Here is a 19,003-nt window from a genome sequence, read left to right on the forward strand (position 1 = left end):
TGTAGGTCATTTGCTGAACCTTAACCTCAAACTTTGACTAGATTTTACAACATTTACATAAAAACACCACTTGATGAGAACAGGTTTATTAAATTGTTTATTAGCCTATTTTACAACTCACATAAACACTGCTGCTTTATACTTTAACAACACCATTAAAATTTCTGACCAGACAAAAAGTTCAGCATTTTCTACTGAAACCACATGGATGGCCTGAACGTTGTCATAGTAACTCATTAACTGGTTTCACTGGAACCCACAAACCTTCAAAGGCAGGATCAGCACTAACAGATGTCATTTTTTATGGGCCAGATCTGATCATTTCATGGTTGTATAATCAGAGGGAAACCTACAGAATCTGATTTTCTCTGATCAGAGCTGAACCACATGGTAAAATCTCAAGCTGTTACTGGATGATTCAGGTCTGCTGTCAGGCGGCACAGAGTTTGTGTTGATGATGTTGGCACACAAGTTACGACTTAGTAGTGCTTTAGTAAAGTCCAGTAGAGCCTTGATGCCAGTGTGGTTTCCTGAATTTGCACAAAATGTGACTGTTTTTGTAATGTTTAATCTGAACAAAAAAAATTTGTGTGTTTTAAAAACAGAACAACATCTCCACATCAAATACTCCAATTTTTACAATATCTGTCAGGTATTATAACATAACCAAGGGGTCTGTTGCTTTCAATGTAGCGTTGATGTGAAAAACCCTTTTCAGCTTTGGTCACGTCGGGTCGGCAGCCTCGGTTTCATTTCATCTTGTAGTCTTCAGGTCTGTAGAAAAAACACAAGACAACACATTAGTATGGTGGGGTATAAAAGTCTGGGGAAAGAACCCATTACAAGGAAAAACATGGAGAGAAAATGACAGATGAGAAACCAGAAAGATCTTATCAGGGTTTTTTTTCCCTTTTCAAAATGAGACCAGACACAGCATCCTCTTTTTGTGTTTTTCTGCTTTAATTTTGAGCAGAGATTGTAGCAGACAGATATTATCATGGCATGCTGTATTGGTTTTGATACAAAGTAAAAAAAATGTTATCATGAACTGTAATAGCTCTGCTATCAACTACAGCAGTATGGTTATGTTGTTGATTTTCTGTCTGAGCACCGTGTGTGTGCGTGCGTCTGCGTGGGGAGAGGGGACAGGAGTCACATATCCAGTAATAATCTTTTGCTTCTGCTCCAAGGTTTTCTGAGAGAATATTAACTGTGTTTAATAAAGGGCAACAATTGAATTGCCCTCGATGACCTCAACTTCGCCTCCTCTGACGGGCTGGCGGGCACATGCACGCGCGCACACACGATCAGTAAAATGAATAAGACAGTGTGAGGGAACATTAACTAGGCTATGGCCCATCTTTTAAATAAACCAGAATTAGCTTGACCTTGACGACCACACAGCGACAGGCCTGGGCATGTGCCCTGATTGGCTGAAGAGATTGGGCCAGTAAACATGCACACACACTCCTCCGACAGCAATGCCGAGCGTAATACTGACATGCTGTAAGCATATCTTTTTTCCACGGTAACTGGGACATGATGTCTTGAAAGCAGTTAAATTTTTCAAATACCTTGAGTACCATATATAACCTCCATTTTAATGGGGCAGAGGCCGACATTTCAGAGGTTGGAAAACCTGGACAAATAAAACCAAAAACAGTATGCATGTCTGGATGCCTCTAGACCTGTCCAGGGTACACCCTGGACAGGTCGCCAATCCATCGCACACCCTGGACAGGTCGCCAATCCATCGCACACCCTGGACAGGTCGCCAATCCATCGCACACCCTGGACAGGTCGCCAATCCATCGCACACCCTGGACAGGTCGCCAATCCATCGCAGGGCCACACATAGGCAAACAACCACTCACACTTAAGGACAATTTCAGAAACACCAATTAACTAGCCTGCATGTCTTTGGATGGTGGGAGGAAGCCGGAGCGCCTGGATAGAACCCACACGGACACGGGAGAACATGCAAACTCCACACAGAAAGCCTGGGTCAACCGGCGTTCGAACCCACGACCTTTGCTGTGAGGCCACAGTGCTAACCACAGCACCACCCACCCCTGTTTAATATTTGTATTCAATGCAATGCAAAAACAACTCCACAACAACTCTGCACGTACACCACTTAATGACGACTTTAAGAAACTCATAAAAGTTTCATGACTGTGCTTCACTGTCGCCTTGTTAACTGGGTGGTTGCTTTGTGAAATACAAATATTCACAACAACTTGGAGAGTCAAAGTGCATTGACTGCAGTAACAACGATGTTGCTGAATATTATACTGTGATGCAGCTAAAGGTTGAAAGGAAAGGGAAACTTTTCTATTTATAATTTGATCTTAATGACAACCAGTGGACTTGGGTGTTGAGCCACTGCTCCTGCAGATGAAGAGGAGCAGCTCTGACCTGCATAAACAGCTGGACGCTGAAGCTAGTGCTGAGCAGGTGGTAGAGGGAATGCTCCCAGTTAACCTGTCAGGATGATGGTTCTTACAGGTGAGGCCAGAGAAATGCAACAGGACGACATTATCATGACAGCAAACCGCGGGTCACAATGTCAGTCTAATCTCAGAACAGAAAATACTCCACTGAAAAACCCATGAATATGATTATGCCAAATAACAGATGCTCTCTCACACCCCACAGAGAAACCTTGTGTGTCCAAACGGTCAGGAAGTGGTGGGAAACAGCTGACTTTCCCACAAGCTTTTATGACATTTCACCTTTTATATTCAAATGTCTGGCACAACACCTAGGCAGGGAGTACTGAGTGGGCTGTTCAGTGTTACGTTGTTTGATAATTGCATAGTGTAGCATAATGTACAATGGTAAAACTCTGCAAACATCACAAAAACTTTTACGAACAATATAATATCATATGAGCTTTTAACCTTAGAGTGTCTATATACCATGTTCTGTGTGTCATGTCACATACTGACCGCTCTTTGCTGGCTGACAATCATTCACGCCACAGCCACATGTGTTTTTAGTTACAATGAAAACTGTTGCATCTATTTTTTCCTGCATGAGTGAATGTGTCAGAGTCAAACTGGCCACAAAAAGAAGGGGTTGGCAAGCTTTTGAATTGGATCCGTTCATGCATACGTTGCTTAGTGAGACCATGAAAATAACGCAAAACTGTGTTAAAGTGCCAGCACTGTTCCTTCACCAGCGATTCAACAACCTGTATTTCTTTTTGAATGCGAAATACAAAAACTTATTTTTATCCCATCCTGGATTTCTGTTGTCTTTAAAGTATTTAAAGATATAACCACATGGCTGCAATATCCCAAACACTCAGAGGATGTAACCTAATGCTACTTCATGTCAACTACTGTAGCACAAAGGCAGGGTGGTTAGTTTACACAAAGAGGGTGTGAGAAGTAGCAATGTGAGATGGCACTAAGATCAACATCGCCCCCTTCTGGCTGTTCCTCACCAGCACAACACCCAAAAATATGGGGGGTGTGTGTGTGTGTGTGTGTGTGTGTGTGTGTGTGTGTGTGTGTGTGTGTATCACTCATGGTGCAATGATTCTCAAAGGACAAAAAAGTAAGAAATTGATTCCCAAGTGAGGTACTTTAAAAAATTTGTCAGGCAATTAAAAGAGCCATTTGAAGGTAGAGGTCAGGGGTTAGCATTAGCATAAACATTAAAATGTATCATTTTCTGTTTAGTTCAGTCAACTGAATACAATAGCACTAAATAGCCAGTATGACTTGATGTACATTTTCTCTGCTGGAGATTCATTATGTTACATGTCACCTTGAAGCAACTATACCACAATTATTAAAAACTGAAAACATGTATGATATAATCACCCAAGCAGGCAAAAATGACATTAAATAGCATACCTGAAAACAACTCCATCAACATGAGCTATTCCAATTACATGCATCCCAATGCTGTTGTTGGTACTCATGGTTTTCCAATGACGGTGATTTAATTTAACTTACAAGCAAGACAATGTTGATGACAACATTATTCATTTGCTACAGTACTTAACAAAAATACCATTATATGAATGTGCAACACTCATCAATGATCCTGTTAATCTTGTGTGTACTGAGGTTCTTTGTGTGTAATACAGTAGATCCTGCATTCACATTTATATACAGTGACACCTACTTGTGTAAAGTGTGTGTGTGTGTATGTGTGTGTGTGTGTGTGTGCGCGCGCACACGCGCGCGTGCGGACAGCATCTGTATTTATGTTGACATTGGTGTGCGTTTGAGAACAGACTGTATGTGTTTCTACATACGGTGTCCACAGCCTGGGGAAGGCGTCTATCTCCTCCTGCGTGTACTCGCTGAGTTTCCTGGGGATTTCTCTGGGCTGAGGCAGCTCCTCCGTCAGGTTTGCACGGATGTCCTCTGGTAGTTCCTAGTGAGGGGGAGGACAGAGGAGACGTGACATGAAAAAGAAGGTGAAAATAGGCATAAAGTTACCATTTATACCCCATAAGCAGCTCAGATATTGTTGACTTAAAGGGAGCTTTAGTTCCATCTCTCCAGTGTTTACAGTTGTTCTCATTAATATTCATTACAAGTGGGAATGTACCTACAGATTCATTTAGAGGAGCTGGCATAGTTCAGACTTAAAACAGTGATAGACCCCCCCAACACAAATTTCAAAATATATTGTGTTCTGAGTTGTAGATGGGACTGCAGACATTCACAAGGCTTGAGCCCATCGGCTTGTAATTTGGGATGCACACTGCATACATCACTTCTGATGGTGGATATAAAGTCAGGGCCAAAATAAAAGACATGTATCAGACTTTCCTCACTTCTAAATTCTGACACCAAACACATCATGTGTTACATTACAAGTCAAAACTCAAAGAGCTGATTGTCACACATTCCTGGAAATAATGAAAGTTTCATGGTTAAAAAAAAAAGAAAAAAAAGAAAAATTCATTACAGAAGCTGTGATATGTGACCAGTGGTTCTGGCAAACAGAAATTTAAAACGATTGTGATACTACCACATGCCAAAAATGTTGTTGTGACGTGCAGTGACCATAATTCACTGCAATGATTCTATTTGAATCAAGGAAGAGACAGATTGATACACCAATGTTTCTGGCCACACGACGAATATAAGTCCAATATTCACTCTATTTTGGTCTCAACCAACTCCTGAGCAAAATATCTGGCTCTTTAGCAGCTAAACACTCCATTATGTTCACCAGCTATTTGCCCACTTTGTCTTTCTGCAGTTTGGTGCTGAGCAGGTAGTGTACAGTTGTAGCCAGTTGTAACTAGCTGCCTGCTGCTGTCAATCTGACAAGAGCTGTGAGAGTGAACCAAAACACTAAAGACACTAAACTGCTTCATAGAAATTAGGGGAATTGCAGAGTTGACACAAAAAGTGACACTGTCATTTGACCCAATGTTAATATAAAAATATTAACCAATACAGCTGTATGTTATACAAGACTGAGAAAGAGTGAAAGTGCTGCTGAAGCAACCTCACAACCAGTGTGAAACACTAAAACCCCACATTATTGTCCACTCAAACGCACATACCTACTGAGAAAATGTATGTAAAGAAAAGGACTCCATCAAAGGCAACAATTACAGTGAACTACATATATTAATTTTCTAGTAATTAACTGATATTAGTTATAAAGGTGACCTGGATGAAGGATGATTAAAACTGCCTCATTCTTTTGTGTAAGTATCTGCATAATGATGTCAGTGCACCACTTCTCATAAAGTGCCCTCTTTCTGATTGTCCTTAATAAGCCTGGATGATTAAGGGGTAAGAGGGGCTGTCTAAAGACTCATCAGCTCAGAGAAATGAGGAGAAACTGGACTTACGTCATCAGGAAAGATGTGCAATCGCTGCATCATGGTGCGTCGGTGCAGATTCCTGGGCAGCATGCCGTAAACCGCTAACTTTACAATCTGTTGAGAAGAATTGAAAAGGTTGATGTGCAATCTGCTCATCAAGTGTCTATAGCAACTGTTCATTCTTTATATCAATATACATTTCTTACATATTGAGAAACTACATGATGTTTCTCAATATGAGGCCAGTCAGACAAATTCGACTTGGAGAAAGTTACTGGACTGAGACATTGGACAGAAATATTGGACAGAGATGTTGGATAGAGGCAGGGCTGACAAATCATTCATCTGTCCAATTCTTTCTCCCCTTTGCTTGCCAACCCTCAAAACCTCATTTTAACTAAACCACCATCAGGACACACGGCTGTGGTCACCAACTGGACAAAAAACCTGCATCAGCAAAGCACCAACAGCAGAGGAAATGTTTCTCCTGCTTTGTAAACTACAGAGTGAAAACCAGTACAGGTCATTCACCTACTTTTAGTGAGTCCCACATGACAAGAGTGTGTGTGTGTGTGTGTGTGTGTGTGTATATCATATAATATATATATATATATATATATATATATATATATAATATAATATATATATATATATATATATATAGATATTATATATATATATATATATATATATATATTATAACACAATGTGTTAGTGAATATGAGCCACCCTGAGCCCACTGTGACTGTGAGATGTCAGTCAAAATATTAAAATACATCTAAAAGTAAATGGCAACAACGCTTTACAACATTACTCCAGTTTGAAAGATAAGGCATGTCTTATTTAATTATATGTCAATTTTACAAAGCTCATGAAAACTGATTTCTGAATTCCCTACCGTGGCGCTCAACCCCAAGCCTATTCATTGCTACTGAAGGTTTGCATTTTAATCACCAGGTCACAGAGCTGGAACGATTGGTTAATAATCGATAAGTTTTCAACTAGTAAATTAATAGCCAACTACTTTGATAATCGATTAATCGCTTTGAGCCCTTTTTAAAAAAAATAAATTATCTGATTTTAGCTTCTCAAAACAACTAATTGATTAATCAAGAATATAATCTACAGATTAATCAATGAAAATACCTGCTCTGCACAGCATGTGGCAGAGATGACAATTGACTAATCTCCAAGAATGTGGATTAAATCATACATACAGTGTTATATTCATGGCGTAAGTTATGTGAATATTTTCTAGTTTCTTTACTCCTCTATGCCAGTAAACTGAATACATTTGGGTTGTGGACAAAAGACGACATTTCAGGACATCACCTTGGTGTTTTTATTATAATTTAAGGCAGCAGGACGGTGGTGTGTGGGGTTGACTTATTAAATATAGCATAGTTTATCATATAGAGGACAATGTCCCTCAATAAATATAATAGTTTTAAGACAACATTGAAAGACAATGGCACATAAGAATAAGCAACATCGGATGTTAGCAACATAGGAAATACCCTCTGTATTTTTAATTCATTGTTTGTTTAATTTTCATGGTATTTTTGACAATAAGAAAATACACAACATTGCCAGACTTATCCTTTAAGCTCATGAGTTGTTTCTCTCTCTTGTGACAAAGCCTCAATGTTTTGTAACAAAGAAGTCACTGACAGTGGTTTGTAAAGCACAGCATGTAGGTCACATCAAGTTCTGAATGCAATTATCACTGTGTGTGTCTAACCCTGAAACCATGATTATGCATCACGACCAAAACCCCAGGAATTATCCTTTAACATACATTTTCATACAGAGTTTCAGAACGCACCAAACACCACCAGCACAAATCATAAAATCCCTGTTCTCTGCACTTCACATTAATATGCACGAGCACCACATGTGAAGGGATAAATGCAAACCACCAAACACCTGCTCTGCACAGCATGTGGCAGACATGACAATTTGACTAATCTCCAAGAATGTGGATTAATCATACATACAGTGTTATATTCATGGCGTAAGTTACGCGGCATGAGAATATTTTCTAGTTTTCTAGTTTCTCTACTGAGATTTCAGAATTTTCTGTAAATATAATTAAAAACTGGAGAATACTAATTGAGGACACTTACAGCTTTGGGGTCTTTTTGGTGCAGCTGGGCAGCTGTGAGCTGTTTGAATCCACCTGGATACCTTTGGGGGGGGACAGGAAAGTCAGTCCAAGTGTATAACGCTAAACTGAATAGATTGGTCAACCAGTGAGCATATCTATCTATCTATCTATCTATCTATCTATCGATCGATCGATCGAGAGAGAGAGCATAGATTGGTCATAAATGTGATCTGAACTTCATCTAAGTTGCACCCACAGAGAAACACAGTCTGCTTAAACTAATACCACACAAACAAAAATGTTTTTATTTATTAAATGTTTAACACACCCATAAACATTCACGGTGCAGGTTGGGAAAAGTTTGTGAACCCCTAGGCTAATATCTTCTAACCAATCAATGAGATATTGGAGGTTTTGGTTAAAGCTGCCCTGTCCTATAAAAGACACACACCAATACCTCTCAGAAGACCTAAGATTGAGAATTGTTGACTTGCATGAAGCTAAAAAGTGTTACAGAAGTATCTCTACAAGCCTTGAAGTTCATCAGTCCACGGTAAGACAAACTGTCAAATGAAGACTTACAGAAATCTCTGGAACATGCTAACATCTCTGTTGACACTCGATGATAAGTCAAACACTAAACAAGAATGGAGTTCCCAAGAGGACTACGGAGGAAGCCACTGCTGTCCAAATAATCATTGCAAGTTTGCAGAAGAGCACCTAGATGTTCCACAGCACTATTGGCAAAATATTCTGTGGATTGATGAAACCAAAGTTGAGTTGTTTGGAAGGAACACACAACCCTATGTGTGGAGGAAAAAAGGCACAGCACACCAACATTGAAACCTTATCCCAACTGTGAGGTATGGTGGAGGGGGCATCAGATTTGGGGCTGCTTTGCTGCCTCTGGGCCTGGAAGGGTTGCTATCATTGACAGAAAAAATTTATTCCAAAGTTTATCATGACATTTGCAGGAGAATGTAAGGCCATCTGTCCGTCAATTGAAGCTCACAGGAGATGGGTGATGCAACAGGAAAATGACCCAAACACAGAAGTAAATCAACAACATATAGGCTTCAGCAGAAGAAAATACACCTTCTGGAGTGGCCCAGTCAGAGTCCTGACCTCAACCTGATTGTGATGCTTAGGCATGACCTCAAGAGAGTGATTCACACACACATCTCATGAATATCGCTGAACTGAAACAGTTTTGTAAAGAGGAAAGGTCCAAAATTCCTCCTGACCGTTCTTAAGGTCTGATCTGCAGGGTTCGCATACTTTTTCCTACGACTGGATACGAGACATTAATTAATTTGATTGATTGATTAATATCTTCTACTTTTAGTGATAATTATATTAAAGCGCATTCTTTTTTTTAATCTGTAATTCTAATCAAATTGTTTTTCTCTTTGAAACAAAGACTGCTTTATAGAAGAAATTGTATTAAAGACTTTTACTCACTGATTGCATTTGTCCTATTACAAGCAAAACCACCCCAATCTCAATTTTTCATGCATTAGGCACTATACAGTGGAAACCGTACAAATATGAGTCCAAATAAAAACCCATGAAACCCTGTGGTGTCAAAGAAAGTGGGTCATTGCCTCTCAAGTATGAACGTGACAAGAGGCTACAGAGACACTGAGAAATGCTTTTCTTGAAAGATTTTTCTGAGAGGTTTACAAGCACGGAAGAAAAAGAGAGGGGGAAAGTAAATTATCATGTTGTTTGGACTTACCCTGTGTGTGACGAGTAGACTTTCTGCTCCCATTTGTTCCAGAGAATGCTATGTTTCTGGTGTTTATTACTACAACATGGTCACCACAATCACCTGCAAAGATGTTCAAGGTGTTTGTTTTCAGGCTTATTGCTATGTTCAAAACTATGACAATAAATACTTGACTATTTAACAGAGAGACAGACAGGTACAACAGCTTGTATGCCAATGATAACAACAGCTAGTTTACTAGACCAACAAAGACTGATCTTCCAAAAAACAAGACTATTCTGAGAATGTCACTTATCAGTAAGAAGCAAGCAAAATATTCATACAGTATCATCTACTGCCATCATGTGGCCGTTCCATGCCACAACAAGCTTAAACTATGGGTGGATTGGGGTGTCTGAAAAAAATGTAGTTTACGCCCAGCACAGGGGTTATGTTAAAGTTAGAAAGCTGCTCATGACTTTATATGTGTTTTGTGACAGACTATACCCCTACTTACTCAGTGCGTGGTAGATAGGCTTGTGTTTCCCCTGTAATCTCACAGAACACATGGTCGCGATCTTCCCAGAGGCTGCATCCTGGCATCGATCAGGAACCAGGATCGAGCGAAGGTCGCCCATTGCTGAAAGAAGAAAAAACAGAAGTGTTAAATAAACTGACCATCACGGTTTAATGGCAGTAGAAACAAAAGAGACCTGCATTTTCTAACAATAGGCCTTTTCACAAAAGACATGCTGACATGTCAAAGTAGAAGTAAACTTGTTTCTAGGTTTCTTTACTCCTCTGACAGTAAACTGAATATATCTGGGTTGTGGACAAAACAAAACATTTAAGGGCGTCAACAATTTTAAAGACAAAACAACTAATCCATTAATCAAGAAAATAATCCACAGATTACTCAACAATGAAAATAATGGTTAGTTGCAGCCCTAGTGTCAGCTAACGCCTCCTCTGCGCAGCATACAGTATAACAGATAAATCCATACTGTGTAAAAGCACCAATAAGCCTAAACTTATTATTTTAACGAAACATATAATTTCAATGTGTCAAAAAAAGGTTAGGACAGTCTATTCTGGTATGGTCTGCTTAGTAATTTTAAAATTTACAATTAAATCCTTGATTTCTTTGTTATTTTCTTGAGTGTTAAAATTAGTGGTAAGATTTCATCAACTGCACCGTGTCCACACACACACACACACACACACACACACACACACACAGTTATGAATAGATAAGTATAAAACAGTTAGAAGAACTCTGTTCTAACTAATATCTCAAAACAATGCTTAAAGCTAGAAAAATCTGACAGGGTTGTTAAGACTATAACTTATGTGAAATGCTGACAAGAGACATAAATATTGGTCTTAGGGGTTATAACACTTCTTGCAAACAGTAACGTTAGTTATAGTGAGGATACAACAAATTTGACTCGAGTATTTCTCAGTTGCTAAGGGCAGTCTGCACTTATTTCTATTACCTACGTTTACCGTTATTATAACCACACACATACACCGTGGTTAGCTCCTTAGCTAACAGCTAACTGTGACTGACGTAACATACATAAACCAAAACCTAATCGTACAAAACGCTCAAATTGTGAGATAAAAATAGGATAACATATAACGTGTATGGTTACCTGGGCAGATCTGGAGAAACTTGACATTTCGAAGGCACTACCAGCACATCCTCAAAACATTTGACCCTTAACGTGAGAGGTGGTTCGTTTGGTAATTTCACTCGATTGAAACAGATGTGAGACTTCAATATTTCCATACAGTCTGTGGTTACAGGTTTATCTATATTAGTAGAAAATGGTAACTCTCGTGTTGGTTCTTATTTATTTTAACGACAACATTTAAATATATGCTGAAAGAAACTAATTTTCGCATTTATTCACATTTCTATCGCGTAATAGTTTCTACCCGACCCTATTTTGACGTCGCACCTCAACTTAGTTACCGCACTTCCTTCTCACGACAGAGAGAACGCGGGGAAATTGACAGTCTTTGACAGTCTCGAGTATTGCTAAAATAACATTAGTGTTGACTGAGTTTATGCCTTTGAAAGTTTAGTTTGTTTCGCGAGTCAAAAACGGGGTTTATCCATCACATTATCTATTTAAGACCGACGTCTGACCCAAATGAGAACTTTAGAGGAGGTTCAGGCCACTCTGCAGATCGCCAAGCTGAAAGAGGAGGATCTGCAGAAAACTATTCACTGTCTGTCTTTTGGGGAAAACGTATCATCTGCAGACTACTGCCTGATGGAGCGGACGACACGCTGTGCAAACAAATTGAAGCCGGGCAGAGGTGAGACTTTAATGATGCGAAGTAATGTCCTGTATTCAGTCATTTAAAACCTGGTGAGAACATCATCTAGAAGTGACTGTCTCTTCTTTCCTCTTGTTGGACACAAATGATTCATGTGTGGTCGGAGATAATTAAAACTGACCTGCAGTGTAGTAGCACGAGATGCAAATCAGGATGAATGCAGACATATGTATTGATGTATAAATTGTAACTCACAATCATTTTCTCTTTTTCCAGTCTGGATTCGAGGGGATAAGGATGAGCGTGCGGTTCTCTGTAGTGCTGACAAGACCTATGATCTAAAAATTGCAGACACATCCAACCTGCTGCTGTTTGTACCAGGATGCAGAACTCCAGACCAGCTGACCAACAGCCAGGACAGCTCTCATGTGACACACACTCAGGTATAGAAATGACACACACACAGGTAGGTGACGATATCCCCTCTCTCATCTTTGCCCTTTCCCTCTCATATTTCTGAGACTCAAAAATCACATGTTCCACAGATTCAATATTATAACAAAATTCACACCTACCTGATATGTGCTTACCCATAATACGTAAGTATAATACATAAGTACTTATTAACCCACAGTGTCCTATTCTTACCTAGTGAAGATGATTTCCTCCCTTTGTTTCCTTTCAGTGATCCTTTCTGTCCCACCTTTTGTTGAATGTATATAATGCCTCCCTTTCTCCACTTTTTATTAATTTTTGACCTGATTTGTGCTTTGGCTTCTGCTTTACTTATTGAAATTGCTATTTCAACAGCTTCCCGTTTACTGGCTTGTTTTGCCAATCTATCTATCATGGGGTGGTGATGGCAAAGGCAAGGCAAAGGCAAGGCAAAGGCAAACATAGATAAGATGCAAAGGCAAGCATAGATAAGATGCTTGCCTTTGGTGTGGGAGACCTGGGTTCAATTCCCACTGTGAGACATCCACCATTGAGACACTTAACCCCTTGTTGTGCGACCTCTGACATGTATAGCAATTGTAAGTCGCTTTGGATAAAAGCGTCAGCTAAATGAATAAATTACCAATCACCCCCACATGTGCTGGAACCCATGTAAACTTTACCCTTACCCCCATCTGACATATCTGTGAGTAAAGTTCAATTACTTCATGTACTATGAACTGTATACTACTACTTGCTTGTGACTTAAACGATTGCATACTCTTCAGAAATGCACTAGAGTCTGAGCAACTTGACAACTTTTGCTGGTTTAACTTCCTCTACCCACTGCAATGCCAACCAAACAGACACCAACTCCACGGCGAATACTGATAAATTATCAGAGAGTCTCTTCTGCATTTTTACTCCCATTGGTACACTGAAAGCAGATCCAGCTTGTCCAGACTCCGGGTCTTTAGACCCATCAGTGAATATGACCAAATAGCTATACTTGTCATTCATCCTATCACTAAATATCTGGCATACATCCACCCCCGCTCTACTCCTTGAGAGGCTATTTAAAATCTCTAGGTCCACACTAGTCTGCAAAAGGAGCCAAGGTGGTCTGATTGGCAGCGGAACTGTTGGGCAAAATTCCTTTCCCTCAATTCCCATCTCTTTCCCAATAGCATCTCCCACCCATCCTAAACTGTGGTTTTTAACCCTTTCATGCTCCCAGCATACCTGCATAACTGCTCTTTTGGGGTGAGACCTCCCCTGTCCTTGGAGGTTTGCCCAATAGTTGGCTGCCAGCTGTTCCCTTCTTAATTGAGGCATCTCACCCATTTCTACCTGCATTGCCACTGCTGGTGACGTATGAAACGCTCCAGTACATATTCTCAGCGCTTGTGTTTGTACAACATCCAACTTGGCCAATTGGTTCTAGCTGCATCTGATGCTATGCAACCATAATCTATTACTGATTTAATCAGTGCATCATATATCCCCTTCAGTGCTTTCCTACTCGCCCCCCCAGTCCACTCTGCCAAACACTCATCACATTAATACCGTTTTACATTAACTATAACTTTCTCAATGTGGCCGGCCCATGTCAACCTAGCATCAAACACCATTCCCAAAAACCTAAAGGACTCAACCTTCTCCAGTACATGTCCATATAGTTTAAGCTTTATCTCTTCCCCCAACTTTTTCCCTGTAAAGAAAACACCGGTTTTTTCCCTTGAAAACCTAAAACCCCATCTCAGTGACCACCGCCCTACTAGATCTATTGCTTCCTGGACCTTTCTAACTGTGTACTTTATCTTCCTTCCCCTTTTCCACATGGCCCCATCATCAGCAAACAAAGATCTTCCAATCCCAGGCCCTACCTCTGAAAATACATCATTTATCATGATGGAGAAGAGCAACGGATTAATCACACTTCCCTGGTAGCTGCCAGATATTTCTTTCCCAACTCTCATATAGATCGTCCATACAGGAAATCCTTCACCCAGTTAAAAGCCCTACCTCCTATTCCCAATTTATCCAGTTTTATCATCAGTCCCTCCTTCCACATCATGTCATACGCTTTCTCAATGTCAAAGAAGACTGCTACCACTGTTTCCTTATTGACCAGGGCTTTCCTTATCTCATCTGCCAGGCATAACACTGGATCCATTGTTCCCCTCCCCTTCCTGAATCCACTTTGACACGACGCAATTAATTCCCTCTTCTCCAAAAAATAAACCATTCTGTCTGTTATCATTCGTTTCATTACTTTACACACATGAGATGTTAAAGCAATTGGCCTATAGCTTGTAGGTTTTGTCGGATCCTTATAATTGGGACTACCACTGCTTCCTTCCAACTCTTTGGAAGCTGCCCTTCTTCCCACACTCTGTTATATAGCCTAAGTAGTCTTCCTAATGCTACCTCACCCATATACGAAAACATAACATAACACATTTCAACTTCTCCTGGCGATGTCAAACCTGTTCTTGTAATTGCTCTCTCCATTTCTGCCTTAGAAAATGGAGCACTCAGTGCATCACCCACTTCCTCCCTTTTTTCCCAAGACCCCAGGATATGCCTTCAATGTCATTTCCCTTCCTTTCTTCCACTCACCTTCCAGGTTGTCAGAGCTATGTATTGCCACAAAGGTTTTAGCCATCATCTCTGCCTTCTCTTTGTTAGTGACTGCCTTCTCCCCCCCACTAACCAGTACCGGGTAGTCCCACTCCCTCCTTATTCTGCTCATCTTCTTAATCAGGCCAAAAATGTTATCATGACAAAAACATTTTATATCATTCGATATTGATAATTACCACGATGTACATCAAATCATTATTTATTTCAAGTTTAAAGGCTGATTTTTGCTCCTGAGTGAAAATTGAAGAAACCAGATGGTTAATTATTTGGTTAGTTTTCTTTATGGTCAGAACGTGACAAACACTTGATGCCAAACAGTGGATCACTTCACAAATCTGAGGTAGAACAATCAAAACTATTATGATAAAATATTTTTCAACAAATATGATTAGTAAATCTTTTTTCAGTCCCACTTTCTTCAACAAAATAAATATTTAATAGAAAAATTAAGTGCTAATTTGTTCGTAATTCAAATGAATTAAACCAAATATTTATTGACGATATATTGAACATTTATTATATTGTATGTGTATATTGAGGGAAATTATATAGCAATAACTATCATTGTGTTTTATTGCCCAGCACTACACACAGGCAGTCACAACCTTCACATAATGGTTAATTGCCTTTATGAAACACTACACTAACAGTGTCCTACGTCTGTTGCAGATCTGGGGATTTTGCAACAGCTACTGGGAACTGAGGAAACAACGTCCTAAACTGAAGAAACTGAAAAAGCTTTTAATGGAGAATCCTTATGAAGGACCTGCTTTAGTGGGACAGGAGGAGAGTACAGAAAACAGGGTAAATAAATCTACATTGAAGTCATTAATCATAATATCCTGTGTTGACAGGACTGTGTATATAGGAAGAGGGCATCAATGTTAAGTCTGTACTCTTTCAGTAGCACCCATGGTATAATAATATACACACCATGTAGGCTGTCTGCTGAGATTAAGTGTAAAAGCAGAAGCCTTGATAAAAGTGATGATCTACCATCTTTCCTGCAGTAGCAGCTTCTACGTTCATTATCCCTTCAAACGCTGTAGAAAAGACTGGTTTATATAAAAGTACAACTGGTTTCAAGAAAGGTTTGCATGCTAAATACATTCGAATATTACAATTGATTTATCTTAAGTGAACTATCAGTGCAGCAGTAAATGACTGTATCATGTAATGCATCTGGTGAAAGAGTGTGGGGCTTCTATGTCGATATCTGTACATGGTTTGTCTCCTCTTTATTAGACGTTAATGGTTTTTAAACTGTAAATTTGAGTATGGCTGCCTAAGATGGTGGTTACATTTTGAATGTTTCACTGTTACTGTGTCCCCCTCTTTTAAATGTTATTGTAGCTGGTTTTCTGTGCTCCTCTGTTACCAGTACACAATGCAGGATCTGTTGGAGAGGATCCAGGCCAGTGAAGAGGAGATAAAGACCCAATTAGAGCTCATCCATGCCTGTCATATAGATGGTAAACACTGCCATTTTTTTAATAAACAACTACATGCATATTCATTGTTAAAGTTGCTTTTGCTGAAAATAGGTACAAAATCATTGACAATGTAGTGCCAGGACGATGCTTTTGTAAATAGAAGCTCTATAATCTTATCTATTCTTACTAATATAAATAACAAATAAATAAATGCCTACCAGATGTTTAGCAAGAGAATCCTTTCTGCCTTCCAGGCTACTGGCGCATGCTGGACTTTGACTACGAGATGAAGCTGCTCGGTCATGTGACTCAGCTGGTGGATTCTGAGTCGTGGGCCTTCAACAAGGTTCCCCTTCAGACCAGTCTGGAAGAGTTAGCTCCACTGGAACCCAAGTACGTTAACGTCCACGATCCACATGCTCATGCAACAGGAAAAGCAAAATATCGACAGTTTAAGCTAGTTGTCATTTCAGTTAGTCTAGTTGATTTTAGTGGTGTTGAAGCTTAGGAACTAAAGAAACTACACAAATAATATGACCAATAAGCTTATACTAATTGTCTGAGCATCTGTTATAAGGCTAGATAAGTCTTAAAATAGATGCTCAGACAGTTTCCCATAGCTTCTCTTCTTTCTTTCACAGGGAGATGATCGAGCACTGTTTGAACTGCTATGGAAGACGCTATACTGAAAACGGTAAAGAGAAACCGTCTTAAACTATCAAGTTTCCATTAGCAAATTTGTAGTAGAATACTACACATGCTCAAACCACATAGTACTGACATCTCTGTACCCTCCTTTCTATACAGATAAAGTTTTTTATGCACTACATGAGGATAAGGTGTGTCGGGGCATGGCGCTACTGCTGCTGCAGAACGCTGTCAAGTTCAACCTGAGGGAGTTTCAGGAAGTTTGGCAGCAGAGCGTTCCAGAGGGTATGAGCACTAGACTGGACCAGCTAAAGGTTAGACAGTACCGCTTTTTATGTAATGCATTCTGAGTAGAAGAGGGGTGCTGGAGTTTAATGTTTTCTATGTGTTGCAGGTACATTATAAGTACTGTATACTCCTGGCTGAAGAATTGCTTCAGCAAGATAACAGGGAGCCCTGAGATCATAGTCACAATCTGTCAGTCTTCATCTTTAAAGATGCAGTTTCATGTGTTTATGTTTTTGAGAAGCTTTCCTTCCTGTTAATGAAACAGTATGTCCACAGTGACTTCAAAGTTAGAAATCCAATACAGTATGTAACCAAAATCAAAGAGCTCCTAGGAGTCAAAAATCACCAGACTCTTCTTCTTATCGCATTGATTTATTTCTATTTCAAGACACTTTGCATTTCCTCCTACCACAAGGATTCAGCTCCCACCTCCCTCTGATGCAGACGGAGTCATTATGAAGTATAGTCTAATAACCAGCCTTGGATAAAACTTGCTGCAGCTGTTGTTGTCTCTTCTCATTCCTACTGACCTAAGGAACTACTGACACTGGCATTGTAAATCTTTCAGAGTGTCGCCCTGGTAGACCGCACCACCCGTCCAGAGACCATCTGCCTGCTGCGGGTGGAGGATCTCCCAGAGGACACGCTGGAGCGCTTCAACCACCTCTTCACTCTCCGAGAGAAATGGACAGAAGATGACATCACGCCATACATTCAGTAGGGGTCATCCGTTTAGGAATTTATCATAATTATCATTAAGTAAAGGCACATGAGTTTGTCTTGTTGATATTAGCGCAGAAATAAATCATGTGAAATTTCTTTAGCTATCGGATTATAACTTGTAATACTTCATCGCTCAGGGACCTGTGTGGAGAGAAACAGACTACCGGAGCCCTGCTGACCAAATATGCTCGATCTTCAATGCAAAATGGGATCAAGGTCTTCAACTCCAGAAGGCCTGTGGCTACATGAACATGTCCACTATCAAGTAATGAATTTTACAATTGAAAATGGATGTGGTTGTGTTTATTCCCACAGTGACTTTTGTTGAAAGTTCTTTCATTCATAATAAAAAATGCCTTGTTATTGAAGAAGGTATTTCTCAGTCAGCTATCTTGCAGCAGTTTGACCAGCTGGCTTGTAAAGTGTAAGATAAAATTAATTACTTAAAATTCAAACTTGATCTTTGTTATTTCAGCTTTTGTCTGTAAAAAAAATGCTACATGTTTGTAATAAACACGTTTCATAATATTATCACATAGGTGGTTTTCTCAGTCTCTTATTGCCCTTGTTTAACCTGAACTGGACACAAACAGGGACTTACTAGGTGCTGTGCTGGAGGTTTTCCACAAGATGGTGGCCTATGCTGATAAATTCAGTATGAATGCCACACACTGAATGGATAAAACGGTATGTACTGCCTGACATGTAGGTTAGACTCCAAAATCACCTCTGCCTGATTGTTCACAGCCTCGTTACAGCTGCTTTAACACATTTTATTTACAGGAGAAACAGTTCAACTCAAATCACACAAAAGGTGCATTTGGTGAAACGTAATTCTATGAACATAGAAGTACATTTAAAAGATGCAAGTATAATACAAAAAGGCAAGAGATAAAAATAAAGTGACAAAGCAGAGG

At 39.7% G+C, this 19,003-nt stretch overlaps 2 protein-coding genes across 2 annotated transcripts; one reads left to right on the plus strand and one right to left on the minus strand.

Moving 5' to 3' along the window:
- Window positions 1-78: 78 nt before the first annotated feature.
- Window positions 79-11,321, minus strand: LOC119897846 (39S ribosomal protein L13, mitochondrial-like). The gene is given in 9 exon segments (XM_038711837.1): window positions 79-774; window positions 4,274-4,395; window positions 5,837-5,923; window positions 7,936-7,996; window positions 9,655-9,694; window positions 9,697-9,747; window positions 10,142-10,210; window positions 10,213-10,264; window positions 11,280-11,321. Coding segments are annotated over 9 exon segments (534 nt in total). The 5' UTR covers window positions 11,307-11,321; the 3' UTR covers window positions 79-749.
- Window positions 11,322-11,783: 462 nt separating this feature from the next.
- LOC119898292 (sister chromatid cohesion protein DCC1-like) lies at window positions 11,784-18,594 on the plus strand. Its single transcript, XM_038712477.1, has 9 exons — window positions 11,784-11,952; window positions 12,190-12,356; window positions 15,664-15,798; window positions 16,376-16,466; window positions 16,682-16,820; window positions 17,069-17,121; window positions 17,235-17,389; window positions 17,932-18,080; window positions 18,224-18,594. The coding sequence occupies exons 1-9, from the start codon at window positions 11,784-11,786 to the stop codon at window positions 18,333-18,335; spliced, it is 1,170 nt and encodes a 389-aa protein (XP_038568405.1). The 3' UTR covers window positions 18,336-18,594.
- Window positions 18,595-19,003: the final 409 nt, after the last annotated feature.

Source organism: Micropterus salmoides, unplaced genomic scaffold (genome assembly GCF_014851395.1).
Source record: "Micropterus salmoides isolate LMB-PRFRI ecotype aquatic unplaced genomic scaffold, ASM1485139v1 Ms_hic_scaffold_11, whole genome shotgun sequence".
Lineage (NCBI taxonomy): Eukaryota > Metazoa > Chordata > Actinopteri > Centrarchiformes > Centrarchidae > Micropterus > Micropterus salmoides.

Excerpts from the sequence above, each read along its gene's own strand:
- LOC119898292 (XM_038712477.1), top strand. The coding sequence starts at position 11,784 with ATGAGAACTTTAGAGGAGGTTCAGGCCACTCTGCAGATCGCCAAGCTG. Across the intron at positions 16,467-16,681 it reads CCATGCCTGTCATATAGATG|GCTACTGGCGCATGCTGGAC; the intron begins GTAAACACTGCC and ends TCTGCCTTCCAG. Across the intron at positions 17,390-17,931 it reads CTAGACTGGACCAGCTAAAG|AGTGTCGCCCTGGTAGACCG; the intron begins GTTAGACAGTAC and ends TAAATCTTTCAG.